This window comes from Tamandua tetradactyla, chromosome X (assembly GCF_023851605.1).
Source record: "Tamandua tetradactyla isolate mTamTet1 chromosome X, mTamTet1.pri, whole genome shotgun sequence".
Taxonomy (NCBI): domain Eukaryota; kingdom Metazoa; phylum Chordata; class Mammalia; order Pilosa; family Myrmecophagidae; genus Tamandua; species Tamandua tetradactyla.
In genome coordinates this window covers 64,053,135-64,072,226 of record NC_135353.1, presented here as the reverse complement: position 1 = coordinate 64,072,226, position 19,092 = coordinate 64,053,135, and the positions used below count along the sequence as shown (strand labels likewise).

General features: G+C 42.0%; 1 protein-coding gene across 1 annotated transcript in view; it reads left to right on the top strand.

Moving 5' to 3' along the window:
* Positions 1-19,092, top strand: part of FRMPD3 (FERM and PDZ domain containing 3) — an 89,415-nt gene that overhangs the window by 29,784 nt on the left and 40,539 nt on the right. Inside the window, exons 5-6 of the mRNA XM_077146580.1 lie at positions 6,277-6,381; positions 16,338-16,445. Of these exons, the coding sequence (XP_077002695.1) occupies positions 6,277-6,381; positions 16,338-16,445 (213 nt within the window). The remainder of the gene's footprint in view (positions 1-6,276; positions 6,382-16,337; positions 16,446-19,092) is intronic.

Below are 19,092 nucleotides of genomic sequence, written 5' to 3'. Positions count from 1 at the left end.
GGCTCTCAACCCTGCCTATATAATAGAACCACCTAGAACAATTAATACTCAGCCTCTATGCCTGACCAATTAAAATAGTAACTCTGGGGATGGAGGCCAGGCATTGGTCTTTTGAAAAGGCTTCCCCAAATGATTCTGATATGTAGTCAAAGTTGAGATCCACTGGTCTGATATTATGTGTCTCAGATGACATTTTTCTTTTTAACAGTGACTCTCACCATAGCAGGGCATTGGGAGTTATTTTGAAGAGATACAGGGGTCCTTTCCCAAGGCCGCTTAAACCATACCACATAGATAACCACTTATTAAGCCTCTATGTATTTAAGACTGTTCCTTAATCTTTGATTAATCAACTATTCCTCATGATTGACTGAATGTTTGTTAATCTTGCTACCCTTAGCCCTTGGCACATAGTAGATCCTCAATAAATGTTTGTGTGTTTGCTTTAAATAGCTAAAGCACAGGGTTGTAACCTAGACTGGTAAAGCAAACCCGGACAATCCCTTCAAATGAAACCCTAGTTTTCAGGTTCTGAAAATTTCATCTGTCTCAGAAGAAACTGAATCCCCTCTGCTTGATGTTACTTACCCAGAAAAAAACTCAAAATAATGGGAACCACTACAGAAGAATTGATTTTCCACTGAACTTCTTAAGATATAGTGCTTGGCAGATGCTTGGCAGTGCTAATCATACTGGTGGAATTAATTAACTATTAATCATAACAATCAACTAATATCTTCTCTTCTGTGCCTACTATGTGCCTAGTGCTAGGGGAGACAGTAATATAAAATGCCATCTTTTCTTTTACAACCAGATAGGGAAGATGAGTTATGGCAGTGTGGATGAACAAGCAGTACTTGTAGGAAATCAGGGTAGGAGAATGGAGGAGTTGGAGAAGGCTTCAGGGCAGAGTTAGAATTTGAGCTAGGCTTTAAGGAAAAGATGGCATTTAGCTGGACCAAAGGGAGCCAGAGTGCTCTGAAGGGTGGGGATTGGGAGGAGACAGTGTGGAATGGGCACAGAACTGGGAACAAGCCCAAAGTGTCCAGGGAGCTGTGGGCAGAACCACTCAACTGCAATGAAAGGTGATATTGGAGATAGATAGGGAATGAGGTCAAAGACGAGTGTGCCTTGTGGGAAGCTTTGAACATGTTCATTTCTAGGCTGTTCTGAGTGCAGAAAGGTAAGTCCCCTGATTCCCTTATCAGTGGTCTAGTGAAACCAAGATGGCCCTCCATTGTCCCAGGCTCCCACAGTGCTTGCTATGGGGATTGATTATAAGTAGACTCGGGGGTCAAAGACAGTGAGACAGAGGAAAGGTAAATCAGGAGGCAGTCAAAGTTGCAGGAACCTGAGCTGCATCCTCTTAAAATTCTTTCATAACTATCAAAGTGGGGCCCTATCCTGCACTAAAATGGTTGGCCGTAAATTTGACTTTGGTCAAGATATGAGTGCTTGCAGCCCTGAAATTTGTAATAAATAGAGCCACCAAGTTAAAAAATGGTCAAAGAATCAACAGCTGCTGATTTCAGCCCCAAGGGAGAAGCAGGCTCTCTCTCTCTCTCTCTCTCTTTCTCTTTCTCTCTCTCTCTCCCCCCCCCCCTCCCTCCCTCCCTCTCCCTCCTATTACTTATTCCACCTAGCTACTGGCTTCATATTTTCTTCAAGGGGCTTGCAGTGGCCCCAGAGGTACTTAGTAATTCTAGTCCTGTGTTTCAAGCCAATATTCATTTTAGCCAGAAAGGGTGCCTGTTGCAAAGTGAAACTTCCAGCTGCTTGGAGGAAAACTAGGGTCAGTGAAGAGCTCAGATGTTCCAGTTTAAGGTGCCCAATTTATCTATGCTTAATGCATTAGAACATTTTAAGCAATGCAGATTCCTGGACCCCACCCTCCCAGAAATTCTGACTTTTTAAGTCTGGCATGATCCTAGGCATCTGTGGTTTAATAAGCACTCGCCAGTGATCCTATCATCAGGCAAGTTTTAGAAACAGTAAGTTAGTAGTACAGGGGTCAGCAAACTTTTTCTGTAAAGGGCAAAATACTGAATATTTTAGGCTTTCTGGACCATACAGTCCCTGTTGCTACTATAAAACTTTACCATGGTAGGACAAAAGCAGCCATAGACAATACATCAATGAATGCTTATGCTTGTTCCAATAAAGCTTTACCAGAGCAGGCAGTGGGCAAGATTTGGCCAATGTAGGCCTGAAGTATGTTTGTTACCCTTCCCTGGTAGCACATTTGACTAGGCCTTCCAAATTCTTAGTATCTTAATTCAGAGGAGTGACTCTAGTATTAAAATTGCAGGCCCCATAGCTGTGCTTTGAAGAGCTTTGGTGTAGAGACCTCTGAGAGCCCTACATATACACCACAAGGCAGACCTCACCTGTGTCTAAGCATAAAGCTAGCCATGACTCCTGACATCTCGAAGAGACCAGCTTTCAATGAGTGAGTCACCGTTAGCAATCAAGGCTGAAGACCAAGAATAGAACAGTGTCTTAGAGACCCAAAGGACAAGGGTCAATGAAGAATGAGGCGCAAACAAGCTGGAAATGATTATAATCCTTGAAAACACTGGCGATTCAACTTCCTTCTTTGTGGTTTTGCCCCTATAAATATCTGAGTCTTTTGTTTGTAGTGGTATCTCTAGGACAGGATCTAATCTTGGACTTGTGGAAGGGATAGCAGGACTGCTGTCTCTTCTGCTGTGGGTGAAAACAGCCAGTTGGTGTTCTTCTTTATTTGTTTGAACCCATTAAATAGGAACAAGGTAGAACCAGTGGATGAACGATTAGGAATAGACTCCCAGCTCCATTCAGCCTGTTGTGATGGAAAATCATTACCTGACAACTCAGGATATTTCAGCTAACCTTACCAAATTATTTTTGTTATTTTTAAATAAACTCTGTCCTCTTCCTGGGCCTCAATTTCACATGTGAAAATGAGGGGTGGACTGCATGGCCCATTCAGGTCTCTAGAGATGCCTTGTCCTAAACTGTGCCGTGAGTGATCTGATCGCAGTTGATCACAGAGAAAGGAAAGGATCACAGTTGCTGGGTAGAAGGAAGATTTCATCTGCCTCGTGTTTGGGGTACCTTGTGAAATTTGGACTACAGTAGGGCTGGAGTCCAGCACAGCTGCCTGAATATAGCTTCAGATCTACCTTTCCCCTTCCCTTTGTTCCTGCTGCAGCCTGCAGCACCACCACGCCTGCCCCACCAGTCCCTATCCAGGATTTGAGCACCAGACTGCAACATGCAAAGGCACTTATTGACCCCCATGAACAAGCAATACTGTAATCACTTTTGGCAATGATCTCCATCTCTGGATTTCGTTGTACTATATCATCTGTTGCCAACAAATGGTTCCCATGGCTCAGGGTGAGAAGTTTGAGGTTCCTTTAGTTTGGTGGTTCTCAATCTTGACTGCACATTAAAATCATCTGGAGCTTTAAAAAGTATTGATTCCTGAGCTCCCCCCCCCCCCCCATGAATTCTGATGTAATTGGTCTGGGGTCTGGGCATCTGGATTTTTAAAAGCTCCTTCAGTGTTTCTAATGTGCAGCTGGGACTAAGACCATTGCTTGAGTACCTACTGGATACGGGTAGACTAGGTGGCTTTTTGCAATCTGACTTCTGTGGGGAATGAGAGTGCTGTCTCTAAAATAAGATACAGGTGGGACCAGAGCCGAACCCTGATAAGGGCATTCATTTCTGGAGTGTCTTTATCTTAGGGCCCTGCCCTCCAGTGGCTGATCTAGTAAATGAATCTCCATTGCAGCATTAATGGCAGATAATTGCTTAATATATTGCTTTCCCAGCTGGGAGAGACCTTTAGAACCTTAACTAAAAGAAATTCCTGATTACAAGACTCAAAGGCTCCATGGCAAGGTCAGAGAAAGGGGTGTAGTTTGAAGTAGCCCCAGAATCTGTTTTTCCTTTAGTCTTCCTTATCTCAGTAAATGGCAACTTCCAGTTGACCCTCTTTTTATCTCCCCCCACACCCAATGCATCAAAATATCATCTTGGTTCTATCTTCAAAATGTAACCAGAATGCGTTCACCTTTTGTCATCTCCATTATTACCATCCTAACTTTAGCCTCCATCATATTTTGACTGTATTGCAATAGACTCCTAACTGGTCTCCCTACTTTTGCCCTCCTACAGTTTGTTTTCTACACAGCAGCCAGAGGCAACCTCTTAAAATGCAAGTCAGATCATGTCTGCTCAGAACCCTCCAGTGGAGCAAATCCAAAGTTCCAACCCTAGTTTATGAGGCCCTACATGATCCAGTCCCCAGCTGTCTTTCTGATCACTTCTCCTGCTACCCCCCATCAGTCTCTGCACTCCAGCCACATTCTTGCTGTTTCTCACATCCCAAACCTATGCCTGTCTTTACTGTTCTGTCCAGGCAGGTCTGTCCCCTGATGTCTTCATAGCTGTCTCTCTCTCACTTCCTTCAGGTCTCTGCTTAAATGTCACCTCCTTGGAGAGCTTGTCCCTGACCATCCTGTCTAAGATATCACCCCCACTATTTTCACCCTCACTCCCTCATAGTCTTGTATAGTCCCTTGCCCCACTTTATTTTTCCTCATAGTCCTTATTTGTTATTGTTTCCTAGGGCTGCCATAAAATTTACCATAAACTGGGTAGCTTGAAACACAGAAATTTATTTTCTCACACATGTGAAGGCCAGAAGTCTGAAATCAATGTATCAGTATGATTTGTTCTTTCTGGAGAGTCTGAAAGAGAATCTGTCCCTGCCTCTTCCAGCTTCAGGAAACATTCCTTGTGGCTGCATCACCCCAATCTCAACATCCATCTTCATATGGCCTTTTCCCCTGTTGTGTTTTCCCCTTCTCTTATAAGGACTCTTGTCATTGGATTCAGGGCCTACTCTAATCCAGGATGATCTCATCTGGAGATCCTTAACTTAAATACATCTGCAAAGACCCTTTTTCCAAATAACATCACATTCCCAGGTTCTGGGTGGACCTTCTTTGGGGAAACCACCATTCAACTTATTACAGCTACTATGGAAATATATTCATTTGTTTATTGTCTGTATGTCCCTCTTAGGGTGTATACTACATGGGGGCAGGGAGTTTTGTCTTGTTCACTGCTGTATCCCTCATTACCACATGCCTGACACATGGTAGGCCCTCTGTAAAGTTGCTGAAAATGAATAAATGCCCCCCACAGACATAGGGGTGGCAGTCTCCAGGAATGCTACATTTCCTTGATGACAGGTTGTATGAAGATCAGCAGGGGCCAGGAATCCCAGAGAGCACCCAGGAAAGGCTTAACATCCAGTGTTTGCTAACAATACTTCCTGCTGAATTTGTGGGAGAGTTTTTAAGGAATAGGGAGCCTAGATGATTCTTTGGGTATATCTTACAAAATTAGATAAACAAATTAATGTAAAGCCCAGAACTAGAAAGCCAGGAGATGTGAGTTAAATTCCTTACATTTCTATACCTGAATAGGGTTGAAACTGTGGATAAGTCATTTTGGAGTGCTAGGTTCCATGTCTAAAATAATATTTGATACACATCTCCTTCATAGGAATGGGGCATATCTGTGAGATGAATTAAGAAAATTTCTGTAAATCCTTTGGGATGCTTGTATTCAGATGTAATAAAACTATCATTTAGGTATATCTCATATCAATAAAACAAAATATATGAAAATTCATTTTTATTATTAAAGAATTTTTGCAAACTCTGCTAAGGCCTAGAGTATTAATAATAGGATTCAACTTACCCAAATTTGATACAGGCAGAGCTTTTAACAATGTACCAATTGATGCTGTGAGCCATTGATTGTACACTTTGGATGATTACATGGTATGTGAATATATATCTATAAAATTGCATTAAAATTTTTGAAAACATGTTTACAAGTATTAAGTTTACATAATCTCTTTTTAACAATATTTTTATTGAGAAGTCTTCACACACATACAGTTCAACTGTGGGGTGCAATCAATGGCTTACAAGTGTCGTCACACAGTTATATATTCATCACCATGATCATTTTTAGAGTATTTGCATAACTCCAGAAAAAGAAATAAAAAGAAAAAAAAAGAACACACCAACTGTATAAGGAAGCATTTAGCACATTGCCTTGTACCTTGTAGGTAATCAATACTTATATGTTGATTTATTGATTGGTGAGGCAAAGTGTATCTGTACCAAAACATCTTAACTCTGACGTGACAAAGATCAGGTTTTCCCCACAGATGGAGAACTAACTAGCCCTCTGTTCTTTTTCCAGTCCCCCAAATCTGCCTTCATCAGTGCTGCGAAGAAGGCCAGGCTGAGGTCCAATCCTGTGAAGGTCCGATTTTCTGAGCAGGTGGCAGTTGGAGAGACAGATGCAGTAAGTGCAATCTCAGCTCCTTTTCCCCAGCCCTTGACCAGACTTGGCCTGGATGTCAAATTCTTGCTGTGGGGCAGTTGCTTGTCTGTTGCCCCTCATAGTGGACAGGTTTGCGAAGGGGTTGGAGGGAGAGGACCCCAATGCTAGGGATAGAGAGCAAGGGAGGAGTGTGTGGCATCCAGAGGGTCCCTGGGCATTGTGGGGAGAAGGGATACCTATCAATGAAACTTTGTCTCTAGCACAAAGGCTTACACTTAGAACAAGTGCTCCCATAAACATGTTTTGGCTGCTTGATAGAAGCAGGAAGGAAGTAGTGGTTTTCTGAAGAGCCACAGGAGGAGTGGCTGGTGAAATTGAGCTCTCTTCACATTTGAGTGTTCCTGCAACTCTACTTCTTGCCTGGAGAAGACTGTGCAGTGGTGGGCGAAGCTGCCAGGGGAAATGATACAGACTCTGATTCAGTTACAAAACCTTTATTAGGCACTACTGTGTTTCTAGCGCTGCATGGTATGCAAAATAAATACCTGTTTCCTGCCACTGGATAGCTCAGTAATGTTGGGAGACAAGTGGTTCAGATGGAGATAAAATAGAATCCTCTGCTGGGTAGCACTGTTTCAAGGAGCAAGGTAATATTCAATAGCCCATGCTGTGCAATGGCCAATTCAGGGTATCATGGCCAGCCCACAGTCTTTCTCATTGCTTTGTGGGATTTGGATGAAGTGAGTTATCTGCTCCAGATGTGCAAATGAGAATAACTAAGTGGAAAGCAGAAAGATGTGCATTAAGCAGGAGTAGGTCGGGGCCCAGAGTCCCCATGGGCTCTCTGGAAGTTGGTGATATCCCTGTGGGGATGGGGGTGGGTGTAGCTAGAGCTTACAGACACTTGTGTGCTTTTTCAGGCTCTTGCTGGCTGGGGTCTCAGAAAGCCCTGGGCATTTATGTTCCGAGGCACAGCTTTAGTTGTTGATAGGAGATGGCAAGCCCAGACTGAGCAGACAAATCAGTGGGGCATCATGCATTTATAAAATTCTTTGAGGCAGAGCCACTAAGCAAGCTGTCTGCATAATTGGTGGTTGAGTTTCTTGTCAATCTGAACAGAAAAGAAGAGAAAAGACAGGGTAGGGGGAACAATGAGCAGAGAGGAAAGGGAGCACAGATGGAGTCCCTGCAGACCATGGTGAAGCAGACCTAAGGCCCAAATCACTAAGGGGACATTTTTGCCCTGAGCCCTTGAAAGCTCTGAGCCCTTGAAAGCCCAGAAGAAATCTGCTTAGGTTTGTTAACGCTGCCAGAAATGCAATATACAAGAAATGGGTTCCCTTTATAAAGGGAATTTAAGTCACACGTTTACAGTTCTAAGGCCATAAAAATGTCCAAACTAAGGCATACGGAGAAAGATACCCTGTCTCAAGAAAAGGCCAATGGTGTTTCAGAGTTTCTCTCTCAGTTGGGAAGGCACATGGGGACATCTGCTAGCTTTTTATCCTAGCTTCTCATTTCAATTGGCTTCCCCAGGGGCATTTTCTTTCTGCATTTCCAAAGATCTGAGTCTCGTGTTGATTCTCTGGCTTTTTCCAAAATGTTTTCCTCTTAAACGGCTCCAGTAAGCAACCCCACCTTGAATGGGTGGAGACACACCTCCATGGAAACAATAAAATAGATCCCATCCAGCAATATTGAATGAGGATTAAAGAAATGGTTTTTCTGGGGTACGCGACAGTTTCAAACTGGCACAAAATGTGACTTGACTCTGAAATATACAGGCAGGGGCATCTTATTCCCTCTCAACATTATACTGAATAATTAATCAAGACCAGGGTACCCAGAGAAGAATCCTTCCCTTCCTCTCCCTTCTTATTCTCCTTCTTTATTCTTCTCTCTCGTATTCCCTCGTCTACTCTCTCTTCTCCACCTCTCCTTTCTCCTCTGTGACTCCCTCTTCATACCTTGCGGCTGGACTACAGGCAGAATCAAGCCCCAACTCCAGACCAATCTGAACACAAAAACCCCAGAATATCTAGGACCCCCCAAGAGTTACTTTTCTCTCTCCTGGACAAACTACCAGGCATGGTTTGAGGCTCTTGGCTGGGAGAGAGACAGACCTCAATCTTAAATTGTACTCAAGAAATTGCCTGATGCCACAACAGCATCCCCACCCCCAACCCCATCCCCATGCCACAGCCACCAATGCCAATCATAGGAGCTTCACCCTCGGTTGTGACCTGGGGGAGTCCAGACCCAGGTGACTCTGGGCTGTCTTATCAACCCTTTCCCTTCATGTTCCAAAGCTTTATTAAGCAGCCAGAGCAAAAATAAATCCTGTGGGCGTTCCTTGCCAACTCTATTTTTAAGCAAAATCAATTAAGTAATTATCTGAGTCTAACCCAGTGTGCTAAATAAAAACCTGCCTCTGCTGAGCGTCATCAGCCTGGGGATCCGGGGCCTCTGGGCTTGGCAGGAGGGAGGAATCTCAGTATCAGGGAGAAAGCCAGGGAGTTACACTTTTCCAACTTTATATACCATCACCTCCCACCTTGGCTTGTCTCCAGCCAAACTTACTTGTTACTGTTGTCATGCTTTTTCTATGACAGTTCCTAGATCTAGAATGTTATCTTCTAGCCTCTCTAATAATCCACAGACATCATCTCCTTCAAAATCAAATCCAATTCACCTTAGTTAGGAAACCTTAACTTATACCTGTTAGTTTAGTTTGGTTTTATTATAGTTCACTAGTAGATTCATCTGTGTGTGTCAAGTCACTATAATAAGAGTGTAAGAATGGGACCCAGGTCTTTTTTTTTTTTTTGGTGGGCAGTGGCGGAGGGTGCATGGTCCAGGAATTGAACCCAGGTCTCCTGTATGGAAGGCGAGAATTCTCTACCACTAAACTACCACGCACCCTACAGTCTTCTATTTTTTGTTTTGTTTTGTTTTATATTTCATTCGAAATCTTATTTAGAAAAATGACTACTCATGTGTATGAAAAGATTTTTTCTTTATCAGTTTATTAGCAAATATAATTGTTTTTTCCTGCCTTTAGTTTTTTTTTACTTTTTTTATTGTGAAATATAATATATATATTAAAATATCCAAGTATATTTTTTTCAGATGCAGCTTCATTCAGTGTTTTAACATAATTACATTACAATTAGGTATTATTGTGCTGTCCATTTTTGAGTTTTTTTATCTAGTCCTGTTGCACAGTCTGTATCCCTTCAGCTCCAATTACCCATTGTCGTACCCTGTTTCTAACTGCTGCTGGTCTCTGTTACCAATGACATATTGCAAGTTTATTCTCGAATGTCGGTTCACATCAGTGGGACCATACAGTATTTGTCCTTTAGTTGTTCGCTAGACTCACTCAGCATAATGTTCTCTAGGTCCATCCATGTTATTACATGCTTCATAAGTTTATTCTGTCTTAAAACTGCATAATATTCCATCATATGTATATACCACAGTTTGTTTAGCCACTCGTCTGTTGATGGACATTTTGGCTGTTTCCATCTCTTTGCAATTGTAAATAACGCTGCTATAAACATTGGTGTGCAAATGTCCGTTTGCGTCTTTGCCCTTAAGTCGTTTGAGTAGATACCTAGCAATGTTATTGCTGGGTCATATGGCAATTCTATATTCAGTTTTTTGAGGAATCGCCAAACTGCCTTCCACAGTGGTTGCACCATTTGACATTCCCTCCAACAGTGGATAAGTGTGCCTCTTTCTCCACATCCTCTCCAGCACTTGTCATTTTCTGTTTTGTTGATAATGGCCATTCTGGTGGGTGTGAGATGATATCGCATTGTGGTTTTGATTTGCATTTCTCTAATGGCCAGGAACATTGAGCATCTCTTCATGTGCCTTTTGGCCATTTGTATTTCCTCTTCTGAGAGGTGTCTGTTCAAGTCTTTTTCCCATTTTGTAATTGGGTTGGCTGTCTTTTTGTTGTTGAGTTGAACGATCTCTTTACAAATTCTGGATACTAGACCTTTATCTGATATGTCATTTCCAAATATTGTCTCCCATTGTGTAGGCTTTCTACTTTCTTGATGAAGTTCTTTGATGCACAAAAGTGTTTAATTTTGAGGAGCTCCCATTTATTTATTTCCTTCTTCAGTGCTCTTGCTTTAGGTTTAAGGTCCATAAAACCGCCTCCAATTGTAAGTTTCATAAGATATCTCCCTACATTTTCCTCTAACTGTTTTATGGTCTTAGACCTAATGTTTAGATCTTTGATCCATTTTGAGTTAACTTTTGTATAGGATGTGAGATACAGGTCCTCTTTCATTCTTTTGCATATGGATATCCAGTTCTCTAGGCACCATTTATTGAAGAGACTGTTCTGTCCCAGGTGAGTTGGCTTGACTGCCTTATCAAAGATCAAATGTCCATAGATGAGAGGGTCTATATCTGAGCACTCTATTCGATTCCATTGGTCAATATATCTATCTTTATGCCAATACCATGCTGTTTTGACCACTGTGGCTTCATAATATGCCTTAAAGTCAGGCAGTGCAAGACCTCCAGCTTCGTTTTTTTTCCTCAAGATGTTTTTAGCAATTCGGGGCACCCTGCCCTTCCAGATAAATTTGCTTATTGGTTTTTCTATTTCTGAAAAATAAGTTGTTGGGATTTTGATTGGTATTGCATTGAATCTGTAAATCAATTTAGGTAGGATTGACATCTTAACTATATTTAGTCTTCCAATCCATGAACACGGTATGCCCTTCCATCTATTTAGGTCTTCTGTGATTTTTTTAACAGTTTTTTGTAGTTTTCTTTGTATAGGTTTTTTGTCTCTTTAGTTAAATTTATTCCTAGGTATTTTATTCTTTTAGTTGCAATTGTAAATGGGATTTGTTTCTTGATTTCCCCCTCAGCTTGTTCATTGCTAGTGAATAGAAATGCTACAGATGTTTGAATGTTGATCTTGTAACCTGCTACTTTGCTGTACTCATTTATTAGCTCTAGTAGTTTTGTTGTGGATTTTTCTGGGTTTTCAACATATAGTATCATATCGTCTGCAAACAGTGATAGTTTTACTTCTTCCTTTCCAATTTTGATGCCTTGTATTTCTTTTCCTTGTCTAATTGCTCTGGCTAGAACCTCCAACATGATGTTGAATAAGAGTGGTGATAATGGACATCCTTGTCTTGTTCCTGATCTTAGGGGGAATGTTTTCAATTTTTCCCCATTCAGGATGACATTAGCTGTGGGTTTTTCATATAGTCGCTCTATCATTTTAAGGAAGTTCCCTTGTATTCCTATCTTTTGAAGTGTTTTCAACAGGAAAGGATGTTGAATCTTGTCAAATGCCTTCTCTGCATCAATTGAGATGATCATGTGATTTTTCTGCTTTGATTTGTTGATATGGTGTATTACATTAATTGATTTTCTTATGTTGAACCATCCTTGCATACCTGGGATGAATCCTACTTGGTCATGATGTATAATTCTTTTAATGTATTGTTGGATTTGATTTGCTAGCATTTTGTTGAGGATTTTTGCATCTATATTCATTAGAGAGATTGGTCTGTAGTTTTCTTTTTTTGTAATATCTTTGCCTGGTTTTGGTATGAGGGTGATGTTGGCTTCATAGAATGAATTAGGTAGCTTTCCCTCCACTTCAATTTTTTGAAGAGTTTGAGGAGAGTTGGTACTAATTCTTTCTGGAACGTTTGGTAGAAATCACATGTGAAGCCGTCTGATCCTGGACTTTTCTTTTTAGGAAGCTTTTGAATGACTGATTCAATTTCTTTACTTGTGATTGGTTTGTTGAGGTCATCTATATCTTCTTGAGTCAAAGTTGGTTGTTCATGTCTTTCCAGGAACCTGTCCATTTCATCTAAATTGTTGTATTTATTAGCGTAAAGTTGTTCATAGTATCCTGTTATTACCTTCTTTATTTCTGTGAGGTCAGTGGTTATGTTTCCTCTTCCATTTCTGATCTTATTTATTTGCATCCTCTCTCTTCTTCTTTTTGTCAATCTTGCTAAGGGCCCATCAATCTTATTGATTTTCTCATAGAACCAACTTCTGGTCTTATTGATTTTCTCTATTGTTTTCATGTTTTCAATTTCATTTATTTCTGCTCTAATCTTTGTTATTTCTTTCCTTTTGCTTGCTTTGGGGTTAGTTTGCTGTTCTTTCTCCAGTTCTTCCAAGTGGACAGTTAATTCCTGCATTTTTGCCTTTTCTTCTTTTCTGATATAGGCATTTAGGGCAATAAATTTCCCTCTTAGCACTGCCTTTGCTGCGTCCCATAAGTTTTGATATGTTGTGTTTTCATTTTCATTCGCCTCGAGGTATTTGCTAATTTCTCTAGCAATTTCTTCTTTGACCCACTCGTTGTTTAAGAGTGTGTTGTTGAGCCTCCATGTATTTGTGAATTTTCTGGCACTCCACCTATTATTGATTTCCAACTTCATTCCTTTATGATCCGAGAAAGTGTTGTGTATGATTTCAATCTTTTTAAATTTGTTAAGACTTGCTTTGTGACCCAGCATATGGTCTATCTTTGAGAATGATCCATGAGCACTTGAGAAAAAGGTGTATCCTGCTGTTGTGGGATGTAATGTCCTATAAATGTCTGTTAAGTCTATCTCATTTATAGTAATATTCAGATTCTCTATTTCTTTATTGATCCTCTGTCTAGATGTTCTATCCATTGATGAGAGTGGTGAATTGAAGTCTCCAACTATTATGGTATATGAGTCTATTTCCCTTTTCACTGTTTGCAGTGTATTCCTCACGTATTTTGGGGCATTCTGGTTCGGTGCGTAAATATTTATGATTATTATGTCTTCTTGTTTAATTGTTCCTTTTATTAGTATATAGTGTCCTTCTTTGTCTCTTTTAACTGCTTTACATTTGAAGTCTAATTTGTTGGATATTATTATAGCTACTCCTGCTCTTTTCTAGTTGTTATTTGCATGAAATATCTTTTCCCAACCTTTCACTTTCAACCTATGTTTATCTTTGGGTCTAAGATGTGTTTCCTGTAGACAGCATATAGAAGGATCCTGTTTTTTAATCCATTCTGCCAGTCTATGCCTTTTGATTGGGGAATTCAGTCCATTAACATTTAGTGTTATTACTGTTGGATAATATTTTCCTCTAACATTTTGCCTTTTGTATTATATATATATCATATCTGATTTTCGTTCTTTCTACACTCTTCTCCATACCTCTCACTTCTGTCTTTTTGTATCTGACTCTAGTGCTCCCTTTAGTATTTCTTGCAGAACTGGTCTCTTGGTCACAAATTCTCTCAGTGACTTTTTGTCTGAGAATGTTTTAATTTCTCCCTCATTTTTGAAGGACAATTTTGCTGGATATAGAAGTCTTGGTTGGCAGTTTTTCTCTTTTAGTAATTTAAATATATCATCCCACTGTCTTCTAGCTTCCATGGTTTCTGCTGAGAAATCGACACATAGTCTTATTGGGTTTCCCTTGTATGTGATGGATTGTTTTTCTCTTGCTGCTTTCAAGATCCTCTCTTTCTCTTTGACCTCTGACATTCTAAATAGTAAGTGTCTTGGAGAACGCCTATTTGGGTCTAATCTCTTTGGGGTGCGCTGCACTTCTTGGATCTGTAATTTTAGGTCTTTCATAAGAGTTGGGAAATTTTTAGTGATAATTTCTTCCATTAGTTTTTCTCCTCCTTTTCCCTTCTCTTCTCCTTCTGGGACCCCCACAACACGTATATTTGTGTGCTTCATATTGTCATTCAGTTCCCTGATCCCCTGTTCAAATTTTTCCATTCTTTTCCCCATAGTTTCTGTTTCTTTTTGGAATTCAGATGTTCCATCCTCCAATTCACTAATTCTAGCTTCTGTCTCTTTAAATCTACCATTGTAGGTATCCATTGTTTTTTCCATCTTTTCTACTTTGTCCTTCACTCCCATAAGTTCTGTGATTTGTTTTTTCAGTTTTTCTATTTCTTCTTTTTGTTCAGCCCATGTCTTCTTCATGTCCTCCCTCAATTTATTGATTTGGTTTTTGCAGAGGTTTTCCATTTCTGTTCGTATATTCAGCATTAGTTGTCTCAGCTCCTGTATCTCATTTGAACTATTGGTTTGTTCCTTTGACTGGGCCATATCTTCAATTTTCCGAGCGTGATCCGTTATCTTCTGCTAGCGTCTGGGCATTTAATCAGATTTCCCTGGGTGTGGGACCCAGCAGGTTGAAAGATTTTTCTGTGAAATCTCTGGGCTCTGTTTTTCTTATCCTGCCCAGTAGGTGGCGCTCGTGGCACTCATCTGTCTGCGGGTCCCACCAGTAAAAGATACTGTGGCTCCTTTAACTTTGGAAAACTCTCGCTGTAGGGGAGGGTCACCAACCCAAGCGGCTTGGGGGAGTGCCAATCCGAATCTTCCAGCCGGCCCAGGAATCTGTGCGTGGGGAGGGTCGCCGGCTTCCGCGGCTTGGGGGCACGCCTGTCCAAATTTCCCAGCCGGCCCGGGGCGCCAAGCATGGTGGGGGGGCGCCGGCCTCCGCGGCTTGGGGGAGTGCCTATCCACCGTTCCCAGCCGGACCGGGAAGCCACGTGTTTGGAAAGGACCCGGGTTGCCGGTCTCCGCGGCTTGGCGGATCTCCGATCCAATTCTCCTAGCTGGTCCGGGGGGCCGCATGTGGGGGGGGGGGGGCGCCAGCCGCCACGGCTTGAGGGGATTGCCTGTCCAATTCTCCCAGCCGGCCCGGGAAGGAGGGAGGGAGGGACTCCGGCCGCCTGCCACCCCGGCCCGGGGAAGCGCACGCCCCGCGGTAATCTCACCGCAGCGGGTTCTCCTAGCCAGTCAGCCATTCCAGAATGGGGTATGCTGTCTTGTTGGTCTCTGTCGTGGCTCCGGGAGCTGTTCTGTACCGTTTCTACTTCCCTAGTAGCTGTTCTGGAGGAGGAACTAAGACCCGCGCATCTTACTAAGCCACCATCTTCTCCGGAAGTGCCAAGTACATTTTAATAAGTAGTTATAGAACAGATTTTAAAGTTTGGTATGGGTTACAGCACCATAATTTTTCATTTTTTCTTCTAGCTATCATTTAGCAGCCATTTATTGGGTGTCAACTGTATGCCAGGAACTCTGTTCATTGTTAGAACTACAAAGATGAATAGCTCATGGTCATTGTGCTCTGAGTTTGCTGTTTGATGGAAAGACAAATACTGATCAAAAATATGTTAAGAGCACAGGGAGAGGACCTATAGGTATGCATAGCAAGAGGAGGTCCAAGTACCTAAGGATATTGGACAAGGCTTTACAGAATACATACTGGAGCTAGGTTTTAAAGGATGAGTAGGAGTTTGCCAAGAAGAAAAAGAGGATGTGTATTCTAGGCAGAAGGTTTAACAAATATTTATTGAGACCTTACTGTGCACCACCTGTTTATTATTTGGAGGTCTGGAGGCATGTAAGAGCAGTCTGTGTGTACTGGGAATGGCAAGACGTGACACTGGAGAGGTAGGCAGGGGACAAGTCAGAAAGGACCTTGGATGCCACAAGGGAGGGGGAATGGCAGAACAAAGTTATGGGCATGGAAGTGATACCAGTGTATGAAGTGCATGGTGGAAAGAGATGGTGTGTGTGTAGGGATGTATAAAGAGATAACATCAGATGAGTAATATTGGTTCAGAAAGAGGCTTTCCATTAGCCCTTCAGAGTGGTGATCTCTTTGGGCCCAAGCACTTTTCTAAATTGTGGAGCTTTAAACCATGGTATAATGTGGACTTTGAATGAAGGGGGAATTTTTAGCATGGCCCAAAGTCTTCTTGGGGAGTTTCATTCTGATCTCCATGTAACATTATTATTGATCTGCTTTTTCCTCTGTCTCTGTCTTTCCACACCTTTGGCTCCCTGTCTCCCTCATTTTCTCCTTTCTCTTCCCTTCCATATCTCTCATCTGGCTTCCCTCCTCCTTCTAAATGAGCTCCTCTTCCTTATCCTTTCCCTGCCTATTCACAGAAAATGATGAAGAAAGAAGCTCTTCTCCTTATCCCCAATGTCCTAAAGGTTTTCTTAGAAAACGGGCAGATCAAGTCATTCACATTTGATGGCCGAACCACTGTTAAGGTACATAGAGTCTCCTCTCTTGGGTCAGCTTCACCTTTCTTGGGTCAGCTTTGCCCTCTTCAGAGTAAGCACAGCTACTTTCTCTGAGTTCCCCTGGGTCTGCACAAAAGCCTGAGCTAGGTGGCCTTTTAGCAACTGCTATTTGTCAGCACAAGGACTTAAAAACACACAGTTCTAAGGTGGGCATGGTGGTGGAGAGCTGCATGCCTAACTATGTGCTAGTGATGGGTGGGGGAGAGTGTGCACATGCACATGTTCACATCTACCTGTGAACTGCTTTGTGTTCATGTTACACTGGGTCCTTCAGGATTCCTAGGAACCGAGGAGCATGAAGATAATTAAATCTTTTTAAAGCAAAAGTAATTTCTAGTGATACAGTTAACACACAAGTTTACACACACACATGCAGAAATCTACAAAAGCAATCTTTTGGAAGATTAGCTTAACCATATCTTGCTTTTTAAATAACAACCAGATCATAAACAGTGACCCAAGATTCAAAAACTCCAACAACAGCCCCTTTGGCTATTCCTTAACAGCTCAGTCAGGCATCTAAAAGCTGTAGTGATTCCCTTAATCCTAAGGAGTAGAGCCAATAATACAATTAAACTCCAGGTTCACTGGTTTTGGGACAGAAATATCCACTCTTCCTCTTTCTGAACTCTCTCTGGAAAGAGAATTCCATCCCCACAATGAGTGTTTTAATGCAACCAATGCTGTCCAAACTACTGGGAAAGCTATAGTGCCTACCCAGAAAAAACCACCTTGGTCCAACGATGTCCTGAGGTACTCATGCTGGGACTAAGAAAACCCTATAAGTAAAGAAAGCTTTGGGCTAAGAAAACTTTTGCTAAGAGGAGTTATCCAATGCCCAGAAATGGCCTAGCCAGTGGTTCTCAAAAACAGCTTTTGGAAGTGTCTGAGGGTGTGTGGGGTTATCACACTGATTTGGTGTGCTACTAGCATTTGGTGTCTTAGGGTAAGAGATGCTAAGTGTCCTGCAGGGAACAGAACAGTCCCTGAATGATGAAGAATTTTCCTGCTTAAAGTTCCAGTAGAGAAACACTACCTAAACCATGTTGATTGAAACAAAGCCTTCTTTGGAAGGCTTAGGCCTATATGGGTCCACCATGCCACCAACTCACCTGGGACAAAAATATATTCCTTAGGGTGCCCTGGAATGGTCTCTTGGCTGTATTGAAAGTCTCAGGCTATGGGAAGGAACATTGAAATGGAACTAGGCCATGTAGGGGTTATCCAAATGTCCCTTCTCCAGATACGGACAACTCTTTGTGTCATAATTCTCCTTTGTGTTTATTCATGGGTTGGTAGGTCCAGTGTATATTCTGTCTCCATACTGGAGTATTTACTCCCCTTCCTTTCTCCTTGAAGGCTTCTTCAAGAAGTCTCCCACCTCCCATCATTCACTGCCATTGTTGCTTGCAGGTAGCCCTAGCCTTCCAGGACAGCAGTTTTTCCCCTTGCTCGTGATCTCACTCTGCCTTCATGGAGGGTGCCCTGGCTATTCATTGGAACTTTGACAGGCTGCCAGGCCACTTGTACCAGAGAGTTACCTGCATGAATTGACAACCTGGCATTGGGGCCATTACACTTGTAACACCAGTTGGCAATCACTGGCTTGGCTGTCCACAATCCCAGTGTAGCCTGACTGCAAAGAAAACCTCATCTACCCCTGCCAGAGCTCTAACAACACTGGTGCCTCTGTGACTACTTGGATAATACAAAGAGATATTCTCCAGTATCCACCAATTTCCATCCTAACACTTGAATGGCCAAACGTCTTTTAATGTTCACCGAGGGACTTGTTTGGCACCTCTGGCTGCAAGGGAGCATCTCCTTCCCAAGCCTGCTTTGTTCAGGCATTTGGGAACTCAGTAATGCTGACTCCATGAACACACACAGTGGAACAAAGTGTACCTTCAAGTCACAGCAAATAGATAGCTGAAGTTCAAAACTGACATTTGGGTAGCCCCCACAGATACATCTCCAGGTACGCTAATATTGAAAGTAGGGCAGGGTGGGCCACGGTGGCTCAGCAGGCAGAGTTCTCATCTGCCATGCTGGAGACCCAGGTTCAATTCCTGGTGCCTGCCCATGCTAAAAAAAAAAAAAAAAAAAAGTAGGGCAGCAGAGCAGACAGAGCACATAAGTACATAGATTTATCACTGTACCCAAGACACATGATATAAGTCCTCTGTGTGGACACATTTTTCAAGTTGCTAAATTGATCATCTATAAAGCCCAGTTGCAATAAAAAGTTATCATCTCACCAGTAACCCAAACTATCTGATTTAGATTATGCATCCAGAAGTAGTATACGTTATAATCATAAAAGATGTGGCTTTTGCTTTTGTTAGTTCCTAAGTAAATCACTGATGGGTAAGCCAAAGTTACCATTCTGACTTACCAGAGAAAGTGAACAAAGAACACAGTGCCTGGCACTTAATAAGTACTCAATAAATAATTGTTGAAGGGGAGGAGGGAGGGAGGGAAAGAAAGAAGGAAAGAAAGGAGGGAGGGAAAGGCATGACCTTATTTTCCCATATGCCTGGCTAAGTGAAATTTAGAAATATCTCTCTCCATCCCTTGCACCTTTGATATTCCCTAGGACCTAGGCCTCTGAGCA